At 42.7% G+C, this 23,890-nt stretch overlaps 1 protein-coding gene across 1 annotated transcript; it reads left to right on the forward strand.

Moving 5' to 3' along the window:
- The first annotated feature begins 111 nt into the window (after window positions 1–111).
- Window positions 112–23,253, forward strand: LOC112227086 (artemin-like). The gene is made up of 5 exons (XM_024391922.2): window positions 112–1,686; window positions 1,836–2,132; window positions 20,157–20,248; window positions 20,423–20,621; window positions 21,063–23,253. Exons 2-5 carry the CDS (start codon window positions 2,042–2,044, stop codon window positions 21,536–21,538), a joined length of 858 nt encoding a protein of 285 aa, XP_024247690.1. The 5' UTR covers window positions 112–1,686; window positions 1,836–2,041; the 3' UTR covers window positions 21,539–23,253.
- Window positions 23,254–23,890: the final 637 nt, after the last annotated feature.

Raw genomic sequence — 23,890 nt, forward strand, 5'->3', positions numbered from 1 at the left:
CTCCATCTCTCTCTCCACCCTCTGCCCTCCATCAATCCCTCTCTCTCTGCACCCTCTGCCCTCCCTCCATATCTCTCTCCACCCTCTGCCCTCCATCAATCCCTCTCTCTCTGCCCTCCATCAATCCCTCTCTGTGGATTACAGTAGACTTGGTGACAGTCTATAAGGGAGGCCTTGCCATGACTATGCAAACATTGAGAGGAGGGTGGCAAATACACGTTTGTGGACAGTATCCTTTGTTAGTTCATGAAGAATGTAAGAATGCAGTACAATCACTCAAGTTTATGGGACAGAGCATAAACAACTTGGGAGTCAGTCCATGCCCACTGGGCACACACTGGTTGAATCAATGTTGTTTCCAACCAATGTGGAATAGGCGTGAATTGACATCTGTGGCGGAGTACATTTCCTTAAAGTATATGTAGGCCTCCTGCTTATATTTTTGCTAGGAACCTTGTTGTTGTCAATACCAACGCACAGACACGTATCCATATCCAAACGCTTTCAGATATGACAATTCCAATGCGCCCTCCCCATTAACAAAAATATATTTGAACTATGCAGAGGGGCAGGAAAAATCACGGCACTCTCAAGAGCGTCAGTGCGCTCCCGTCTCACAATGATTTTGACAGGCAGAGCAGCGTGGTGAACATATCGCCTCCTGTGCTTGTGTATTGTATAGGATCTCTAGTGTGCGCCCAAATACACAAAAGAGCTGCAAAGTCGCTGAATATTGGATACCATTTAGTGACGGATACCCACTCAACAAAGATCGATGGGATAGCCTACATTGATGATTTGGTAACAGTTGCACTGCCACCGCGTAATGGCATGACGCATGGAGATGCAATGTTGAAAATACTTTATCCTCAGTTGCGGTGAAGTAGATTTTGACGTGGAGGTCACATCAAGAGTTTTTTTTAACCTGAACTATATCTGTGAAAAACAACAGGTACCAAAGACAAAAAAAACTGTTCTGAATGCAAGAACGCCATCGAGTTCCAAGTTCTGGGCGAGGGACACTGTCTGAATGTGAGACGCAACGTTTCCATACCAAGGACATAGCCGGGCTGCGGTTCTATATCCAAAACATAACTTGTACATTGGAACATTTTTGTTTGAACATTTTATTGTGGAATAATCCTGGAAAAGCCTTAAGGTTATGCGCGTTCCTGGCGCTTTGTTTACTCGTATTTGTATCAATGTTAGGAGGCAAGACTGAGCAAGTCCGAGTATGGGGGAAGAAACTACACATATAACCTAAATCAAATCTAATAACATTTTATTGGTCACATACACATATTTAGCAGATGTTGTTGCGGGTGTAGCGAAATGCTTGTCTTATAAACCTCATTTTGCCTTGGGCCTACTTGTTCAGCGGTGGGAAATAAATGTCACTAACAATGCATGAAACTTAAGACGTTGAGTCACCTGTAACTCATCATACATGACCCAAAGTCTCTCTGCTCCATTAGGTTTTTATGTCCCCCCTTCTCACACACACACACACACACACACACACACACACACACACACACACACACACACACACACACACAGAAAATAAAGTGTGTTCATGCAATTGTTTGTTTGAACTGATAAAGCATTGTTTGACATGTCCACAGATGTGCTCATCATGAAATAATCAACGGAATTATCCCACAAGATTGCAGCATAAATATTTTGGTAATGTGCGTATTTATGTGTACAATTCAACTTTTGATGTAATTAGAATGATACTTATTCTGTTCCTATGCAGGGTGTAATTAGAATTATATTTATTATGTTCCTAAGCAGGGTGTAATTAGAATGATATTTATTCTGTTCCTATGCAGGGTGAAACTGAAAGGATTTGGTGGAGAGCAGAACAGAAAGGCTTGGCCGCATAGAGGGAGGCGCCTTTAGTGCTCTCCTGAAACCAAAGCCTTTGAAGATTTTTTTTTTTAAACTTCAAGCAAAGAGGACACAACCTGAAAAGTTGGACGCATGAGAATTATGTACCTTTAACGGACATCGTTGTGTGAATTTTCACCGCCAAGCCATGCTCCACAGCCGACCAGGGGCTTGCTGGGGGAAAGTGTCTGACCTCACTGGCGCGCACGCAGATTGGACTAAAACGCATTGGATAGCAGGTCAAGTAACGCACAATTTATTATTGAATTCTACAAATAATACTATTTATTTGAGTAGGAAATAATGCGTTACGACTACATTAGGCATATCATTCATTTAAAATTGTGACATAGGTTAAATGTAAATGACATTTAATTACATTCCTATTCTTTACTTGTGCGTAATTGTACATGGTTGCCATGAAAGCTACAGTCCTCGCCTGTCATTGGTTATTTCCCTTGTCTTGGTGTTTGCTTTGACAACAATTCATTAGCTGGTTTGATGTCAAAGGCATTCTTTTCACATCAGCTGTTTTTGTCATACATAACTCTTTACTCACAGCTGTCACCTATATTGCCCTGACTTTATGAGTCACCAGATTTTCTATGCAGACCTATTGGTATTTTTATCATAAAATGTTTATCTATTATACCCTCTACTTATTGTGTATCTGTAAACCTATTGAACACTAACTATCTTTATATTAATAATTCAGCCCTTTCATCTTTGTGTTTCAAATGAGCTCTGAAAAGCTCATTCTGTGTGTACATTGACAATGGCCCTGCCCAATGTAGGCTAGATTGACTACAATATATGTGCTCCTTGACCTTTGTTCTCGTGCCAATTCCCTAGTAGGGCCAGATAATCTCTTACTTTGAGGAAATAGTGGCAGTCAGGAAGTATTAGTGAGTGACCCTCCCCAGCGGTGGGCTGCAATCTGAATATCAAATCGTCATTCACACACACCTGCTAATGTTCGATGTGTGTCCCCCTCAGAGCGTGCTTACTACCTCACACACAGGAGTATGCATTTTCCCTGATTTCCATTGCCTCCCAGGTGCTAGAGAACTGTGAGAATTGTTGGTCTTGGCTGGTCTCTCTCGGGTAGTCTCTCACCTCCTCATGGTTACCTGCATGGTGTTCAGCTGTTTGTACCTGTCTGATTGGCAAACCTCTTTCAATCTGACCATGCCCTCTTATTGGTAATCAAAAAGCAAACACATACATGCGAAACGCTTCATTGCCTTTTCTTTTGATGCTGTGTCATGTTGATGTTCTGGTGCTCTCGGTACTGTCAAAACCCTGTGCCCTACATGTTTCTCTTCATGCTATCTAACTACTGGTCTATAACTACAGGTCTCTAACTACAGGTCTCTAACTACAGGTCTCTAACTACAGTTCTCTAACTACAGGTCTCTAACTACTTGTCTCTAACTACTGGGCTCTAACTACTGGGCTCTAACTACAGGTCTCTAACTACTGGTCTCTAAATACAAGTCTCTAAATACTGGTCTCTAACTACTGGTCTCTAACTACTGGCCTCTAACTACTGGTCTCTATCTACTTGTCTCTAAATACTGGTCTCTATCTACTGGTCTCTAACTACTGGTCTCTAGCTACAGGTCTCTAAATACAGGTCTCTAACTACTGGTCTCTAACTACTGGTCTCTAACTACTGGCCTCTAACTACAGGTCTCAAACTACTGGTCTCCTGTCAGTTGACCTCATACTCACCTCTAATGGGAAGGCTGCGTGCTGATGCAGTGGCGGCTTCGGTCTCAGCGTTCGGCCAGCAGCACTGTGTAGATTGGGGAGGTCAGGGAACTGGGCTATGTTGATTTAAGACTGTCCATTTACTTTGGAATCTCACTCCCGGGAAGTAGTGTGTGTGTGTGTGTTTGAATAGTAAACAAACAAACATTTGACCAACTGGGAACATTTTGTTGGTCCCCACAAGGTCAAATGCTTTTTATAGGGGGTTTAGGGTTAAGGTTAGAATTATTGTTAGGGTTAGAATTAGGTTTAGGGTTAGAAGCTAGGGTTAAGGTTAGGTTTTTGGGTTAGGGTTAGGGTATGGGTTAGCGTTAGGGAAAATTGGATTTTGAATGGGACTGAGCTTCCACTGGTTCCACTTCCTCGGGTCAAAGGTCATGGAGGTCTGCACCCCGGTTAGTAGTGGTCAGATCAACTGGACACTCCTTTTCCCTTTGACTGCGACCTCCTTCTGGCCTGCATGGTCTTTTTAAACACGCTTGGAGTTTATGGGTATAAAAAGCTGCTGTTTGGTTTGGAGGTGTATATCGCTACACTCTGATGCTTCTTCTTCGCTCCTCTTTCATTGCTCATTGCATCTTAATATCTACCTGTATTGCCTCTGACAGGCAGTTAGTTCCAGCGCAATGTAAAAATGGATCAACGTGTTATATATTTTGTTATTAACTCGCTAGTCACTAAGCTCAAGTGTTATTCAAGTTCTAGTCCCTCCCCCTAGTGGTAAGCAAATATTAGATCATTTAAAAATTGGTATCAACTGCAGGTTTTACATATGACTTTCTGTAAGATCTAGAAATCCAGTGTAATAGATTTCTATGTAGAAGTCTACGCAGGGGAGGTGTGTCTGGCTTGCCTTGTTTGTGAGAGTGTGACTGACGTTACTGGATAATGTCACCCTGATTGAGCCTTTAAGATGAGATGGAGGAGAATAAGTCATGAGAAATAGATTATACAACCCGGAGTGCCACAGGGCAACCTCAACCTCAATCTGGAATTGTTTAGAGACCTCACTGAGCCACAATACGTATTTTGGGGTGAAGTGAAGGGGGCATGCTCTGATTAAAAGAAATGTCAATTTGTACTTAAAAAACAACAACTGCTCACTCTTCCATTTGTGTCTTACTTTCTTGCAGTTGAAACAAACTGCTAAGTATACTAGAATTACACATGTATTATTGCTCTTAATGTCTATTGCCGATTTAACAGACTTACATTTAGAACAAAGCGATAGTTACCACAGCTGTATTCTTCTGAAATTGCTGGGTCAGCTCCATTCATCATGGTGTCATGGTCTGCTTTGAACTTGACGGGCCAGCAGGTCATTACGAGAGGGGCTCAAGACAAGTGGGAGACACGGAAACGCTTTGCAGGGCATTTGTTCATCCAGACGCACTAATGGTCAGCTTTCCCTGGGCCTGGACCAACACTGAACTGAATTTAAATAAATTAGTGAGGGAGGGCAAGGGAAGGTTTGTGGTTGGGGGGGGTTGTGTTTGTGTGCTGTTTTTGCTTTATGAGTTTTTTTTATAGATATCTCTATATAATGTATCCAACATTTTCCTCCTCTCTCTTTCTCTCTCTCTCTCTCTCTCTCTCTCTCTCTCTCTCTCTCTATATATATATATATATATATATATATATATATATATATATATATATATATATATATATACAGTTGAAGTTTACATACACCTTAGCCAAATACATTTAAACTCAGTTTTTCACAATTCCTGTCATTCAATCCTAGTAAAAATTCCCTCTCTTAGGTCAGTTAGGATCACCACTTTACAAATTATGTCAATTAGCCTATCAGAAGCTTCTAAAGCCATGACACAATTTTATGGAATTTTCCAAGCTGTTTAAAGGCACAGTCAACTTAGTGTATGTAAACTTTTGACCCACTAGAATTGTGATACAGTGAATTATAAGTGAAATAATCTGTAAACAATTGTTGGAAAAATGACTTGTGAAAGTAAATGTCCTAACCGACTTGCCAAAACTATAGTTTGTTAACCAGACATTTTTGAAGTGGTTGAAAAACAAGTTTTAATGACTCCAACCTAAGTGTATATAAACTTCCGACTTCAACTGAATATCTCTCTCTCTCACTCTCCCCCTCTATCACTCTCTCACTCTCTCACTCTCTCTCACTCTTTTTCTCTCTCTCCCACTCTCCCTCTCTCATTCTCCCTCTCTATCCCTTTCTCCCTCTCTCGCTCTCTCCCTCTCTCCCTTTCTCATTCTCCCAGTTGAGAACACCTTTATTTAACCAGGTAGGCCAGTTGAGAACACCTTTATTTAACCAGGTAGGCCAGTTGAGAACACCTTTATTTAACCAGGTAGGCCAGTTGAGAACACCTTTATTTAACCAGGTAGGCCAGTTGAGAACACCTTTATTTAACCAGGTAGGCCAGTTGAGAACACCTTTATTTAACCAGGTAGGCCAGTTGAGAACACCTTTATTTAACCAGGTAGGCCAGTTGAGAACACCTTTATTTAACCAGGTAGGCCAGTTGAGAACACCTTTATTTAACCAGGTAGGCCAGTTGAGAACACCTTTATTTAACCAGGTAGGCCAGTTGAGAACACCTTTATTTAACCAGGTAGGCCAGTTGAGAACACCTTTATTTAACCAGGTAGGCCAGTTGAGAACACCTTTATTTAACCAGGTAGGCCAGTTGAGAACAAGTTCTCATTTACAACTGCGACCTGGACAAGATAAAGCAAAGCAGTGCGACAAAAACAACAACACAGAGTTACACATAAACAAATGTACAGTCAATAACATAGTAGAAAAATATATGAACAGTGTGTGCAAATGTAGAAGAGTAGGGAGGTAAGGCAATAAATAGGCCATAGAGGCAAAACAATTACAATTTAACATGAACACTGGAGTGATAGATGTGCAGATGATGAGGTGCAAGTGGAGATACTGGGGTGCAAAAGAGCAAGAAGATAAATAACAATATGGGGATGAGGCAGTTGGGTGTGCTATTTACAGATTGGCTGTGTACAGGTACATTGATCGGTAAACTGCTCTGACAGCTGATGCTTAAGAGAGGGAGATATAAGACTCCAGCTTCAGTAATTTTTGCAATTCGTTCCAGTCATTGGCAGCAGAGAACTGGAAGGAAAGGCGGACAAAGTAAGTGTTGGCTTTGGGGATGACCAGTGAAATATACCTGCTGGAGTGCGTGCTATGGGTGGGTGTTGCTATGGTGACCAGTGAGCTGAGATAAGGCGGGGCTTTACCTAGCAAAGACTTATAGATTACCTGGAGCCAGTGGGTTTGGCGACGAATATGTAGCGAGGGCCGAGAGCATACACGTCACAATGGTTGGTAGTATATGGGGCTTTGGAGACAAAATGGATGGCACTATGATAGACTACATCCAGTTTGCTGAGTAGAGTGTTGGGGGCTATTTTGTAAATGACATCGCCAAAGTCAAGAATCGGTAGGATAGTCAGTTTTACACGGGTATGTTTGGCAGCATGAGTGAAGGAGGCCTTGTTGTGAAATAGGAAGCCGATTCTAGATTTAATTTTGGACTGGAGATGCTTAATGTGAGTCTGGAAGGAGAGTTTACAGTCTAACCAGACACCTAGGTATTTGTAGTTGTCCACATATTCTAAGTGAGAACCGTCCAGAGTAGTGATGCTAGTCGGGCGGGTGCGGGCAGCAATCGGTTGAAGAGCATGCCTTTAGTTTTACTAGCATTTAAAAGCAGTTGGAGGCCACGGAAGGAGTATTGTATGGCATTGAAGCTTGTTTGGAGGTTTGTTAACACAGTGTCCAAAGAAGGGCCAGATGTATACAGAATGGTGTCGTCTGCGTTGAGGTGGATCAGAGAATCACCAGCAGAAAGAGCAACAACATTCATATATACAGAGAAAAGAGTCGGCCTGAGAATTTAACCCTGGGGCACCCCCATAGAGACTGCCAGAGTTCCGGACAACAGGCCCTCCGATTTGTCACATTGAACTCTATCTGAGAAGTAGTTGGTGAACCAGGTGAGGCAGTCTTTTGAGAAACCAAGGCTGTGGAGTCTGCCGATAAGAATGCTGTGATTGACAGAGTCAAAACCCTTGGCCAGGTTGATGAAGAGGGCTGCACAGTACTGTCTTTTATCGATGGCGGTTATGGTGATATTGTTTAGGACCTTGAGCTTGGCTGAGGTGCACCCATGACCAGCTCTGAAACCAGATTGCATAGTGGAGTAGGTTCGGTGGGATTCTAAATGGTCGGTGATCTGTTTGTTATCTTGGCTTTCCAAGATTTTAGAACAGAAGAGGGGGATGACCGCGGAAGCTTTCCAATCTTCAGGAATCTCAGATGATACGAAAGAGAGGCTAGAAAATAGGGGTTTCAACAATTTCGGCGGATCATTTTAGAAAGAGAGGGTCCAGATTGCCGAGCCCAGCTGATTTTTAGGGATCCAGATTTTGCAACTCTTTCAGAACATCAGCTGTCTGGATTTGGGTGAAGGAGAAGCGTGGGGGGGGGACTTGGGCAAGTTGCAGCGGGGGGTGCAGAGCTGTTGGCTGGGGTAGGGGTAGCCAGGTGGAAAGCATGGCCAGCAGTAGAAAAATACTTATTGATATTTTTGATTATCGTAGATTTATCGGTGGTGTCAGTGCTTCCTTGCCTTAGTGCAGTGTGCAGCTGGGAGGAGGTGCTCTTATTCTTCATGGACGTTACAGTGTCCCAAAAGGTTTGGGAATTATTGCTACAGGATGCAAATTTATATTTGAAAAAGCTAGCCTTCGCTTTCCTAACTGACAGAGTATATTGGTTCCTGACTTCCCCGAAAAGTTGCATATCACGGGGGCTATACGATGCTAATGCAGAATGCCACAGGATGTTTTTGTGCTGGTCAAAGGCAGTCAAGTCTGGGGTGAACCAGGGCCTATATCTGTTCTTAGTTCTACATTTTTTGAGTGGGGCATGTTTATTTAAGATGGTGAGGAAAGCACTTTTAAAGTGCCACCAGGCATCCCCTACTGATGGGATGAGGTCAATATCCTTCCAGGATACCCGGGCCACATCGATTAGAAAGGCCAGCTCGCTGAAGTGTTTTAGGGAGCGTTTGACAGTGATGAGGGGTGGTCGTTTGACCGCGGACCCATTACGGACACAGGCAATGAGGCAGTGATCGCTGAGATCCTGGTTGAAGACAGAGGTGTATTTAGAGGGCTAGTTGGTCAGGATGATATCTAAGAGGGTGCCCATGGTTACAGATGTATGGTTGTACCTGGTAAATTCCTTGATAATTTGTTTGAGATTGAGGGCATCTAGTTTAGATTGTAGGACAACCAGGGGGTTAGGCATATCCCAGTTTAGGTCAGAAACAATAACAAATGCGCCTGGGGTGACCAGTGGCACTGTTTCACCTTATGCTTCTCTCAGCTTTAAGGGTTGAAGTTCAGTTGTACTACTCTCTCTCTCATCCAGAGCCACTATGTCCAAAACATTGATAGTGGACCCTCTCTACCTTAGTCTTCAGTCCTCATGGGTGTCTTAACAATGACCCTGCGCTGGTATAGCCTGATCTCAGATCTGTTTGTGCTGTCTTGTCAATGCCTAGCATGAAAATGAATGTGTCAATGTGGTGTGACAGTTACCTTAGGAGTTGGCAAGACGACACAAATATATATGGCACCAGGCTGGGGCTGTTCAGCTTGATGAAGCACTTTTGATACTAATCTCTTAGTATGAATGAAAGCAGTAATATCTCATTAGCTGTCTTTGATCTGATATGTAATGGCTCTTCTGTTGTGTATCTTCGTGTGATATACCTGAGAAATACAGCCCTCTTACCTAAGACTATGTCAAGATGGTCACATAGGGCAGAAAAGTCTCCAGTAAGTAGAACCCAAAACCATATCTTGCTCACCAGAGACTAACTTTCATAGAACTCTTCAATGCAAGAAAACACACTGACATTGTCTATCCGGATACTCTAGCTAGCATCTCCTCCAGGGATCTCCAGCCCAGGGAAGTGTTGTACACACCTTCTGATTGGCTGCTTCTGACCAGGGTTATCTGAGCCGCAAACATTGGCAGGTATCTGTTTCTCATTTTAGGCAGAGTTCTGTGGGTTTTTGACAGGCGACAGCTGAGCTAAAGAGTGGAAACTGGCACTAACAAGCAATTACCTCCTCCTCTCTCCAGCCTGGAAGGCATTAGGGGATTATGCAGCATAATCAGATCCTCTGGTTTTGTCGCTGCTGACTACAGTTTAGTCTAGCGTCAGTTAGAAGGACATATCTGGGACATTGTAGTCAGAGTGGTATTTGGTATTTTATTAGGATCCCCATTAGCTGTTGCAAAAGCAGCAGCTACAGTGCCCTGCGAAAGTATTCGGCCCCCTTGAACTTTGCGACCTTTTGCCACATTTCAGGCTTCAAACATAAAGATATACAACTGTATTTTTTTGTGAAGAATCAACAACAAGTGGGACACAATCATGAAGTGGAACGACATTTATTGGATATTTCAAACTTTTTTAACAAATCAAAAACTGAAACATTGGGCGTGCAAAATTATTCAGCCCCTTTACTTTCAGTGCAGCAAACTCTCTCCAGAAGTTCAGTGAGGATCTCTGAATGATCCAATGTTGACCTAAATGACTAATGATGATAAATACAATCCACCTGTGTGTAATCAAGTCTCCGTATAAATGCACCTGCACTGTGATAGTCTCAGAGGTCCGTTAAAAGCGCAGAGAGCATCATGAAGAACAAGGAACACACCAGGCAGGTCCGAGATTCTGTTGTGAAGAAGTTTAAAGCTGGATTTGGATACAAAAAGATTTCCCAAGCTTTAAACATCCCAAGGAGCACTGTGCAAGCGATAATATTGAAATGGAAGGAGTATCAGACCACTGCAAATCTACCAAGACCTGGCCGTCCCTCTAAACTTTCAGCTCATACAAGGAGAAGACTGATCAGAGATGCAGCCAAGAGGTCCATGATCACTCTGGATTAACTGCAGAGATCTACAGCTGAGGTGGGAGACTCTGTCCATAGGACAACAATCAGTCGTATATTGCACAAATCTGGCCTTTATGGAAGAGTGGCAAGAAGAAAGCCATTTCTTAAAGATATCCATAAAAAGTGTCGTTTAAAGTTTGCCACAAGCCACCTGGGAGACACACCAAACATGTGGAAGAAGGTGCTCTGGTCAGATGAAACCAAAATTGAACTTTTTGGCAACAATGCAAAACGTTATGTTTGGCGTAAAAGCAACACAGTTCATCACCCTGAACACACCATCCCCACTGTCAAACATGGTGGTGGCAGCATCATGGTTTGGGCCTGCTTTTCTTCAGCAGGGACAGGGAAGATGGTTAAAATTGATGGGAAGATGGATGGAGCCAAATACAGGACCATTCTGGAAGAAAACCTGATGGAGTCTGCAAAAGACCTGAGACTGGGACGGAGATTTGTCATCCAACAAGACAATGATCCAAAACATAAAGCAAAATCTACAATGGAATGGTTCAAAAATAAACATATCCAGGTGTTAGAATGGCCAAGTCAAAGTCCAGACCTGAATCCAATCGAGAATCTGTGGAAAGAACTGAAAACTGCTGTTCACAAATGCTCTCCATCCAACCTCACTGAGCTCGAGCTGTTTTGCAAGGAGGAATGGGAAAAAATTTCAGTCTCTCGATGTGCAAAACTGATAGAGACATACCCCAAGCGACTTACAGCTGTAATTGCAGCAAAAGGTGGCGCTACAAAGTATTAACTTAAGGGGGCTGAATAATTTTGCACGCCCAATTTTTCCATTTTTGATTTGTTAAAAAAGTTTGAAATATCCAATAAATGTCGTTCCACTTCATGATTGTGTCCCACTTGTTGTTGATTCTTCACAAAAAAATACAGTTTTATATCTTTATGTTTGAAGCCTGAAATGTGGCAAAAGGTCGCAAAGTTCAAAGGGGCCGAATACTTTCGCAAGGCACTGTACTCTTCCTGGGGTCCACAGAAAACATGAAACACAATAGAGAATGACATAATACAGAACATCAATAGACAAGAACAGCTCAAAGAACTACTTTTTTTTAAAGGCACACATAGCCTACATATCAATGAATACACACAAATGATCTAGGTCAAATAGGGGAGAGGCGTTGGGCCACGATGTGTTGCTTTATCTGTTTTTTGAAACCAGGTTTTCTGTTTATTTGAGCAATATGAGATTTAATACTGTACGCTTTCTTGAGTTTGTTCTGGATTTGAGGACTGTGAAAAGACCCCTGGTGGCATGTCTGGTGGGCTAAGTGTGTGTGTCAGAGCTGTGTATAAGTTGACTATGCAAACAATTTGGGATTTTCAACACATCGTTTCTTATAAAAAGAAGGTGATGCAGTCAGTCTCTCCTCAACTCTTAACCAAGAGAGACTGGCATGTATAGTATTTATATCAGACCTCTGATTACAATTAAGAGCAAAGCGTGCTGCTCTGTTCTGGGCCAGCTGCAGCTTAACTAGGTCTTTCCTTGCAGCACTGGACCACACGGCTGGACAATAATCAAGATAAGATAAAACTAGAGCCTGTAGAACTTGCTTTTTGGAGTGTAGTGTCAAAAAAAAGCAGAGCATCTCTTTATTACAGACAGTCCTCTCCCCATCTTTACAACCATTGAATCTATATGTTTTGACCATGATAGTTTACAATCTAAAGTAACGCCAAGTAATTTAGTCTCCTCAACTTGTTCAACAGCCACACCATTCATTACCAGATTTAGTTGAGGTCTAGAACTTAAGGAATGATTTGTACCAAATACAAATGTTCTTAGTTTTAGAGATGTTCTGGACCAGTTTATTACTGGCAACCCATTCCAAAACAGACTGCAACTCTTTGATAAGGGTTTCAGTGACTTCATTAGCTGTGGTTGCTGATGCTATATGGATGAATCATCAGCATACATGGACACACATGCTTTGTTTAATACCAGTGGCAGGTCATTGGTACAAATAGAAAAGAGTAGATGGCCTAGAGAGCTGACCTGCGGGACGCCACACTTTACATGCTTGACATTAGAGAAGCTTCCATTAATGAAAACCCTTTGAGTTCTATTAGATACCGTAGATAGCTCTGAATCCACAATATGGAGGTTGAAAGCCATAACACATACGTTTTTCAACAACAGCTTATGGTCAATAATATCAAAGGCTGCACTGAAATCTAACAGTAAAGCTCTCACAATCTTCTTATTATCAATTTCTTTCAGCCAATCATCAATCAGTTGTGTCAGTGCAGTACATGTTGAGTGCCCATCTCTATAAGCATGCTGAAAGTCTGTTGTTAATTTGTTTACAGAGAAACAGCATTGTATTTGGTCAAACACAATTTTTCCAACAGTTTGCTAAGAGCTGGCAGCAAGCTGATAGGTCTGCTGTTAGAACCAGTAAAGGCTGCTTTACCACTGTTTGGTAGCGGAATGACTTTGGCTTTCCTCCAGGCCTGAGGACAAAGACTTGCCTCTTGGCTCAGATTAAAAATATGACAGATAGGAGAGTCAGCTACCATCCTCAGTAGCTTTCCATCTAAATTGTCAATGCCAGGTTTGTCATTATTGATCGATAACAATAATCTTTCTAACTTTACAAAATTCAAACTTGCAATACTTTCCTTTGCATGAATACAATTGCTCACTGTTCGTTGTTGGCATTTCCTGTCTAAGTATGCCCACTTTGCCAATGAAATCATCAATAAAATAATTGGCAACATCAAGATTTTCATGATGAATAAGCCATCTGATTGGATGAAAGATGGAGTTGAATTTGTCTTTCTGCCCATAATTTCTTTTAAAGTACTCCAAAGTTTTTTTCATCATTCTTTCACATTCCATCACATAATTTCTCAATTTGCTGTAAGTAAGCCAGTCAGATGTGCAGCCAGACTTAATTGCCACTCCCTTTGCCCCATCTCTTTCAACCATACAGTTTTTCAATTCCTCATCAATCCATGGATCCTTAACAGTTCTAACAAATCAAATTTCAAATCAAATTTATTTATATAGCCCTTCGTACATCAGCTGATATCTCAAAGTGCTGTACAGAAACCCAGCCTAAAACCCCAAACAGCAAGCAATGCAGGTGTAGAAGCACGGTGGCTAGGAAAAACTCCCTAGAAAGGCCAAAACCTAGGAAGAAACCTAGAGAGGAACCAGGCTATGTGGGGTGGCCAGTCCTCTTCTGGCTGTGCCAGGTGGAGATTATAACAGAACATGGCCAAGATGTTCAAATGTTCATAAATGACCAGCATGGTCGAATAATAATAAGGCAGAACAGTTGAAACTGGAGCAGCAGCACGGTCAGGTGGACTGGGGACAGCAAGGAGTCATCATGTCAGGTAGTCCTGGGGCATGGTCCTAGGGCTCAGGTCCTCCGAGAGAGAGAAAAAAAGAGAGAATTAGAGAGAGCATATGTGGGGTGGCCAGTCCCCTTCTGGCTGTGCCGGGTGGAGATTATAACAGAACATGGCCAAGATGTTCAAATGTTCATAAATGACCAGCATGGTCGAATAATAATAAGGCAGAACAGTTAAAAATGGAGCAGCAGCACGGCCAGGTGGACTGGGGACAGCAAGGAGTCATCATGTCAGGTAGTCCTGGGGCATGGTCCTAGGGCTCAGGTCCTCCGAGAGAGAGAAAGAAAGAGAGAAGGAGAGAATTAGAGAACGCACACTTAGAGTCACACAGGACACCGAATAGGACAGGAGAAGTACTCCAGATATAACAAACTGACCCTAGCCCCCCGACACATAAACTACTGCAGCATAAATACTGGAGGCTGAGACAGGAGGGGTCAGGAGACACTGTGGCCCCATCCGAGGGTAACAGTCTGTTTCTTAACAGGTGCATGTTTGTCAATAATTGGAAGAAGCAATTTCATAAATTCATCAAGTGCAGCGTCTGGATGCTCCTCAATAATCACATCAGACCAACAAATATTTTCAACATCATCCACACAAGAGTCACAGCAAAATATTTTGTATGATCTCTTATACACTATTTTAGGCCCAGTTTATGTAACTTTGGCTTTCCTTCCTGGATATAGCCACTATATTGTGTTCACTGCATCCAATGTGTACGGATACAGCTTTAGAACAAAGTTCTACAGTATTAGTATGGTTCTGAATATATACAGCAACACCTCCCCCATTAGCATTTCTGTCTCTTCAATAGATGCTATATCCTTGTATTGCTACTGATGTATCATCAAATGTATTATCTAAGTGAGTCTCAGAAATGGCTAATATATGAATGTTCTCTGATGTTAACAAGTTATTGATTTCAAGAACCTTATTTCTAAGGCTACATATATTAATATGGACTATTTTCATCCCTTTCCTGGGTAGCTTATCAGAGAGACATAATACTGAAAAGAGCAAACAAAGCACATTCTGCAGTCCATTAATCAATTGGTGTGTGTGTGTGTGTGTGTGTGTGTGTGTGTGTGTGTGTGTGTGTGTGTGTGTGTGTGTGTGTGTGTGTGTGTGTGTGTGTGTGTGTGTGTGTGTGTGTGTGTGTGTGTGTGTGTGCTGCAAAGTTGAAGCTACGAACCCATAGGCTTGGCTCTCTCATCCCTTCCAGGCTTCTGGTGGACAATGAGCCTGTCATAGCGGATGTAAGCAATGTCCCCACTCGCTCTGGCAGCTTTCATGACTGGGATCAGTTCTTTCCTCTTTTGGCGCACAGCTTCAGGATTGTCCTCATTGAGGAAGATATAAGTTCCTCTCCAGTACTTGGCTCTTTCCAGAACAGCTACCGTGTCCTTGAACCTCAGAAACTTGACCACTATTGGCCTGGGTCTGTCACCTGGGCCGGTGGTGGGTTTTCCAGTCCTGTGGGCGTGCTCCACCTCAATCTTCCTGTGGTCCATCTTCAATGTCTTAGAGATCAATTCCCTCACTTTGTCCTCAGACTCTGTCCAGCTCTCATGTAGAGATTCTGCAATTCAATCCACAACCATGTTGTTCCGCCTTGATTGTCCCTCGAGATTTATCCGTCATTGTTATCATGGATTCACACACAGAACTGATGTCCTCTCTCAATGACTTACAGATTGCTGTCATTTTGCTCTTCTCCTGTTCCAACTCATCGAGCTGGGAGAACAGCAAACTATTCTTCAGGTCCTGGACCTCTCTGGTCAGCTCGTCCATTCTTTTATTAGTTGACTCCACAAGTATTTGGCAAAACACTTGAAGCTAATGTCTTGTTGTTGTAACATTTGCTTGTACTGTAGGTTTCCTTTTGTTAGTTTAAAGGATCCTACACGTGTGATAGAGAGACACCACTGTCCTCAACAGTACTCCCGCTGGCTTTGGCCTTTGTCATGGGTTATGCTGTTACTCCTCGCAGTTCCAGACAGGGCAGGTCACAGCGAAGATTGAAAACAACAAACAGCAGGGATCTAGACAGACACAAACCCGGGCCGCTCCGCAGTCCCAACCATAATGGCTAACCGCGTTGTGGGCTGCGCTCAAGGCTACCCTGCTAGCTTGATATGCAGGTAGCTAGCAGCTAGGCTAGCTTCGACGCCAGATAGCTCCTCAGACCCGTCCTTGGTCGGCAGGATCACTGGAAAGAGACAAGCAGTCCCAGCAACTGATGCCAAATGCGTCGCGGGATCCAAACTAAGAAGCTAGCTAGCTACCAAGAACTTTCCAATACACTTTCAAACAACAAACTTTCCAAACAATCAAAACCGCAGCTCTTCCTCGTTCCGCGTTCAACAAGAAGTGATGTGAGGGAGGGTATGAATCAAACCCGAACCCACCACTTTAAGGGATGAATCAAACCCAAACCCACCACTTTAACACATAAGAACACACAGTACAGGACTGTGGAGATTATGGGTGTGTGTGTTTGCTACCAGCATAGTACAGAATCTGAAAAGCAACAAGTTGTCAACCGCCAGGTGTACAAATGGTCTGTTCTGACTGGATGGACTGGACATATTAGAACAGGTTTGCACAGGAACCAGAATGAATAAGGAACATACATGCCGTGTATATCATCATAGGTGTTATGGAAGTGTCTGTACCCAGATAAAAGTGTGTCTGGTAATGATCAGGGGAAGACACGATAGTGGCTAGTAATTGAATCTCCTCTTTCTCCCCTTTTATTGTGATGGTGATTTAGTGAGGTCCGTCCCCCCTGCTGTAGGGCTCTGTTCGTGACAGGTAATGCTGGAGGATAGAACACCTCTAATGGGCTTCCTTATAGAAGATTGTTCTGTTCTGGAGAGACTGGATCTGGGCTGTTAAAGGCAAAGTTCAGGATTTTATAACTCGATGTTAGATGGTTCCTCACCTTAAAAGTAGTCTATTGACCTGGAGAAACTATAATCTTCTTCAGCTACTTCAAACTTCAGTTAACTTTAACCACCGCTAACTAAAATTCAAAAGTAGTTATGGATATAGCTAGCTATACCCAACTCAGTGATGATAATGTGAAACATGTTTATGTTCAAGCAATATCATTTGTCCATATATTAGTCTTGGGTGGAACACACTCTAGCCAAGAGCAAATATCAACTTAGTTTATTTACTATGAATGTGTAATTATTTATTGTTTAATACTGTTTACAATATTTGTATATAAACATTTCAGTCATTTAGCAGATGCTCTTATCCAGAGTGACTTACAGAAGCAATTAAGGTTAAGTGCCTTGGTCAAGGGCACATCGACAGATTTAGTTCACCTAGTCGGCTTGGGGTTTCGAACCAGCGACCTTTCGGGTTAGTGACCCAAAGCTCTTAACCGCTAGGCTACCTGCCACCATCATCAATAAGGATAGCTTACATTTTTCTTCCCATCTCATTGCAAACCTAACCTTACTCAGAGCAAATTTACAATTCAATGTGTACGTATGTACAGTACCAGTCAAAAATGTGGACACACCTACTCATTCAAGGGTTTTTCTTAATTTGACTATTTTCTATATTGACATCAAAACTATGAAATAGCACATATGGAACCATGTAGTAACCAAAAAAGTGTTAAACAAATCAAAATATATTTTAGATTTTAGATTCTTCAAAGTAGCCAACCTTTGCCTTGATTACAGCTTTGCACACTCTTAGCATTCTTTCAAACAGCTTCACTTGGAATGCTTTTCCAACAGTCTTGAAGGAGTTCCCACATATGTTGAGCACTCGTTGGCTGTTTTTCCTTCACTCTGCAGTCCAACTCATCCCAGTCCATCTCAATTGGGTTGAGGTCAGGTGATTGTGGAGGTCAGGTCATCTGATGCAGCACTCCATCACACTTTTTTGGTTACTACATGATTCCATATGTGTTATTTTATAGTGATGATGTCTTCACTAATATTCTACAATATAGAAAATAGTCAAACTAAGAAAAACCCTTGAATGAGTAGGTGTGCCCAAATTGTTGACTGGTACTGTAATTCGTGGGTGTATTCAATAAGGGGAGGAAACTGTACCAACAACACAAATATAAGGTGACAAGCAATCACCTCTCCTTGTTTCAGTTCTGCGAATGAAGAAGCTGCTGACCAAACCAAAGCCTTTAATCAGACCAGTGAGGCCAATCACACACACACAGACATACACACACACTTCTCACACACACACACCATGAACACAGGCTATGAAGATCTGGAGTTCTGGAGGTCTTCAGGACTCGGCTAGCCCACCTCCACCTTCTACCCCCTGAGGGGCTGGAGGCGTTGGGCTGTAAACAGTGAAATGAGCCGGGCAGACAGGCCCACATACACCCAGCATACAAGGCTAAAGGAGGCTAAACGCTCCCAGCTGTGGCATTAAGGACTCAAAACAAGGCCTCTCAAGGGACCAAGAGGGGATCTGTTGAAAAAGCCCCTTTAGCCTCTCTCTCTCTCTCACTATGGTCAGCTTTTAAATGAGGTTAGGGGAGAGGGAGTTGGATTGCACTCTCCGCATACACACAAACACACACAAACACACACACACATTTCCCTCTGCTTTTCAGGTTCCATTTTGTAAGAGACAGACGTCTGCATTCTCCCTGGCCCTGATTTGACTTACTGTTTCTCAGTAACTATATTGATATAGTCAAGCCTCTGAAGCAGGTTGGAGATGCACACACAGACCCTATCGTAACGTTTGTACTGTCATCTTGTCAGTACTCCCTCGTCCTGGGTAAAGATAGCATTGTGATGATTGTCTAGGATGCTTCCCACATGGCACCCTATTCCATTGATGGAGCACTTCGCTTGACCAGAGCCCTATTTTTAACCAAGGTCCCTGTGGGCCTTGGCCAAAAGTAGTGCACTATGAAGGGAATAGGGTGCCACTGGAGACGTACCCTGAGGGTTGTATTTAGAAACATTGCCGCAGAGTTTACATACCTCGCTTCTATCTGATGGATGATAGATTACTGTTGATGCATCTTATATAGATAGGCCTATGCTTGTTTTCACTGAATCATGTTATGTTATGTGTCGTTGTTTTTGGTCTCTCTGGGCTGAATTTTGTTTCGCCATACCATCTGTTGATGATGTCGGAATCAATCTTAAATGGGCTTTGAGATTCCCAGAGGAGATTGAATAAAGATTTTCTCGAGAACACGAGTTGTTTCTAGTCACTCCCTCCACATGTGAACGTTTCCTATGGTGTTACTTAAATGGCACATCAGCTGGGGTATATATGGAGAGCTGAGAGGACAGAGAGAACCAGTAGGATGGAAGATGAATGTAGTGTAGGATGCTGGATCCATGAATCTAAAGTGACACCTCAGCCCTTTGGAGAGAGACGGAAAGGTGATGTGACTGGTTTCTGTTTCTGAGCTGTATTTATGTAATAGTCTGCTGTTCTAGCAAAAGGTGCTTGACTGTCTTAACAAATTAAGTAGAACAAACACCCTTTCTTTTTTTTGAGCATAATTTGTCTTCAAGTCCAGTGAGTGTGAATCTGCACTATTAGTGCTATTTACTCGTTTGTTTTCCTTTACTGTTCACCTCAAAGTTGGTGCCGAAAACCCGGGGTCAAACCAGGGACCTTCAGCTGATGTGCTGAACGCCAGTCAAATGTGTGTTTGAGCCTTTGAAGGTTCTTTACAGTAACAGTCCTTAGGTGAGATGTGCGGAGCTATCATTGACATACAGCTAACCCGGTCACACCGTACGCCTCCTATATAAACATCTACATTTAATCCATGCTCAAACCCCTTATCACAACCTCCTCATCTCTGTGGTTTCCTCTAAGATCTCTGTGAAGCATCACCGCTATATGTGATCCCCGTGTTCCCCTTCAACAGAACCAGCTCTACCTCCTTCTAAAGAAGTATTTGACTGGTATCTGACTGCAGGTAGCCTTTATCTGGACAGGAGCCGTTCTGTGTCTGTATGTACCGACAAGATGACACTAGCAGCCCGCATCATGTTGTTTGTTTATGTTATTCTTGTAAGAGTGTGTTCTTAAGGTCGGGACAATTGACAGAGCGAGGCCTTGTTCTGCTTTGTCTCCAGGTGGGCCAAGATGGAGGACGAGGAGGAGAGACAGACCAGGGGTGACCACCAGACCATCAGCAGGTGCACCTTACCACCTGAGGAATGTGAAGGTGAGTTACTTATTAGCTTTACCATCATCATAATAACCACCAGATTCATCATGATTTACTTCATCATCCATAATCATCATATTTATCATCCTCCTTATTTATAGTTGTCATATTGTTGGCTGCATTGGTCCTCTGCTCCGTGTACCAATTCTCATGGACTGTCCTCTCCTGTAGGTGCTGCTGTGGGTTGTTGTCTCTCTGCTGCCCCTGGTGGAGGGGGCCTGTATGGGCGCTGGTTTGGAGGCAGACTCTGTCCAGGCTGTGGGACTGGTGGGAGGGATGGGGGAAAGGCAGCTCCCAGACACTCTACCTGAGGTGGATGAGGAACAAGAGGAGAAGAGTGACCCGTACTCCCCCTGGCATGGCCTCTATGGTAAGAGTGGAACTAGATCTACATGTTCAACAGGACCTTCAATTTAAACCTTGCACATAATCAGGCATGATGTTCTCCATGAAAAGAGAAGAGTAAACGAAGGGTGTGCAACACGATTCTAGAGTATAAGCCACTGATCTTAACTTTCTCTCTCTCTATCAAATTCATATTGCTTTATTGGCATGAAGTACAATTTGTAGATATTGCCAAAGCAATTGTACAGCATTTCAGAAAATTAAGTACATTGCAATGAGGAAATGAAATACAATTCAGTAGTAGTAATAATAATAGTACATATAATAATGTATGCAAGTACAACACTACTGCTATTGTATTGTCTAATTTTCAGGTCAATAAATTGAATTTAAATAAAAGAAGATTAAAAAGAAGAAGAATTATGGCTAAATAAAACAACAAAATCTCTCTCCCTCTCTCTCTCAGACCTCTCTGTGATGGACGAAGTGGACGACCACCCTAGTGGCCGGTGGGGGAGACGTTCCCCTCGCAACTCCGACGCCGAACCAAAAGGCTCAGCCAAGAAAAAGAAGAGGAGGAAGAAGAAAGAGAGGGATAGAAAGGGCAAAGGGAAGGGCCGGCAGCCCCAGCAGAGCAGTCCAGACTGCAGGGTGGAGAAACGAGAGATGCGGGTGCGGGACTTGGGCCTGGGCTTCGACTCGGACGAGATCGTCCTATTCAAGTTTTGCGTGGGCTCCTGCCAGTCGTCCAGGACCAACTACGACCTGGCTCTAAGGGCCCTGATGGAGGACGGGTCCCTGCCGCGGAGGACCTCCCGGCAAGTCAGCGCCCACCCCTGCTGCCGGCCCGACAGCTACGAGCCCGTGTCCTTCATGGACGCCCACACCGCGTGGCAGACCATCCAGTCACTGTCGGCGGCCAGCTGCATGTGTATGGGCTGAGGGAGCCAGCCTGGAGGAGGGAGAATAGGAGGGGGTGGCGACTGGCTGTCACTCACACCTGCCTGAGAATATACAGATGGTGGCTCGCCGTTGAGGCTGGGTCTAGGGAGAGCCTCTGGGTTCTGGAAGGGCAGAAGTGGTCGCACCGAAACATATGCAGCGGTGCTGGTCCCCAGTACAAAGCAGAATGGAGATTCTGTAGTGTCTATGATGATGGAGCGAGGCCACGCCTCTTCCCGTTGTCAATTTCCTGTTGAGGATAAGTGGATTTGTTGGCAATGGGAAACTGTCATGAGTGAATGGCAAGACGGTGACCACACAATGGTGGGATTTGAATATTCACAGCAGTTGGGATATGTATAAGACTGACCTGGGGTACTGCTGAAAATATTGACTCAAAGGTCTCAAAGAGGACCACATCTCATTGCATTTGACCACAGGTCGACAAGCTCAAAACACTTTTGACAATGTCAACATACAGTATGTTAATTCCTTCAAAACAGAGATCTTCCATACCATAATTGCATTTTTCAGTGTTGACTTGAACTCTACCAAATGGATGCCATGCATCCCTTTGAATTACTGTATTATAACCAACATATTTATCACAAATAAGTTATTTATTTATTATTGTTTCATATGAGATGGACTGTAGATTTATATTTATTGTCATGATCACATATCCTGTGGGTTGTGTTGCTGGGTCCTTTGTAATTGAATTGTGTGGGATGTTGTTTTGAAACATCAAAAAGATCAGAAGAAGTGGCAAGAACCTCAGCCAGGGTTGGGGGTGTAACGGATTACATGTAGCGGATTACATTCTTTATAAACTGTAATCCGTTACGTTAACAGCAAAACTATTGTTATCAGATTACAGATACTTTTGAAAACAAAATGATTACTTCTAGGATTACTTTGACCCCATTCACGTCCTTGTACTATATTTAGTACAATATCAAAATGCACCACTGAACAAATTCTGTTTGGTGTAAATGCATGAAATGTGGCGTCAACATAGTTACTGCAAGTGTCTAGACAGGACACATTGAAATGTGGCGTCAACATAGTTACTGCAAGAGGACACAAATCATGACAATCAAAATTGGGATTTTGAGAAAATCTGAAAAAGTAATTAATATGACTATGTATTTTGAAATACATTTCAGAATGAAATAGTTGAAAAGCATAAAGTATTGTTATGTGACCTGTTCAAAGCCCAGATATATGATTCAACTCCTTGTTGTTTGTGAACTACAGACGTTTCTGTATCGTACAATAGTTCCTCTTTGGTCAAGTGAATGTTCAAAGGATCAGATCTTTATTTTATTGAACTTTTATTTAACCAGGCAAGTCAGTTAAGAACACATTTTTATTTACAATGACAGCCTACCCCGGCCAAACCCTAACCGGGATGACGCTGGGCCAATTGTGCGCCGCCCTATGGGACTCCCAATCATAACCGGTTGTGATACAGCCTGGAATCGAACCAGGGTCTGTAGTGACACCTCTAGCACTGAGATGCAGTGCCTTAGACTGCTGCCCCATCTTAATAATGTTTGGTATATAGATTTTCTGGACCAATATATACATCTAAAAACAATATCTAAAGACACCCCAGCAGTGGACAAAGTACTCAATTGTCATACTTGAGTAAAAGTAAAGATACCTTCATAGAAAATGACTCAAGTAAAAGTCACCGAGTAACATCCTATTTGAGTAAAAGTCTAAAAGTATTTGGTTTTAAATATACTTAAGTATCAAAAGTAAGAGTATAAGTCATTTCAAATTCCTTATATTAAGCAAACCAGACGGCACCATTTTCTAGTTTTTTAAATGTATAGACAGCCAGGGGCACACTCCAACACAAACATCATTTACAAACAAAGTATGTGTTTAGTGAGTCCGCCAGATCAGAGGCAGTCGGGATGACCAGGGACATTCTCTTGATGTGTGTGAATTAGACCATTTTCCTCTCCTGCTAATCATTCAAATGTAAGGAGTACTTTTGGGTGTCAGGGAAAATGTATGGAGTAAAACATACATTCTTTTCTTTAGGAATGTAGTGGAGTAAAAGTAAAAGCTATCAAAACTATAAATAGTGAAGTAATGTACAGATACCCCCCAAAACTACTTTTTTACTTTACACCACTGAGAAATCCACAACACTCACACACAGTAGATTATACAGTGTAAGCAAACCCATGTAGATTGTGGCATGCTACAGCATTCTTCCTCTTTCTCTTCATTACTCACAAGCACACATGTACACACACCTATGACAGACATTGATGGCTGTGGAATGTGTTTACAAAGTATTTATGAAACCTTTCTGTTTTCACAATTACGTTCAAA

This window comes from Oncorhynchus tshawytscha, linkage group LG28 (genome assembly GCF_018296145.1).
Source record: "Oncorhynchus tshawytscha isolate Ot180627B linkage group LG28, Otsh_v2.0, whole genome shotgun sequence".
In the NCBI taxonomy this organism is placed as follows: domain Eukaryota; kingdom Metazoa; phylum Chordata; class Actinopteri; order Salmoniformes; family Salmonidae; genus Oncorhynchus; species Oncorhynchus tshawytscha.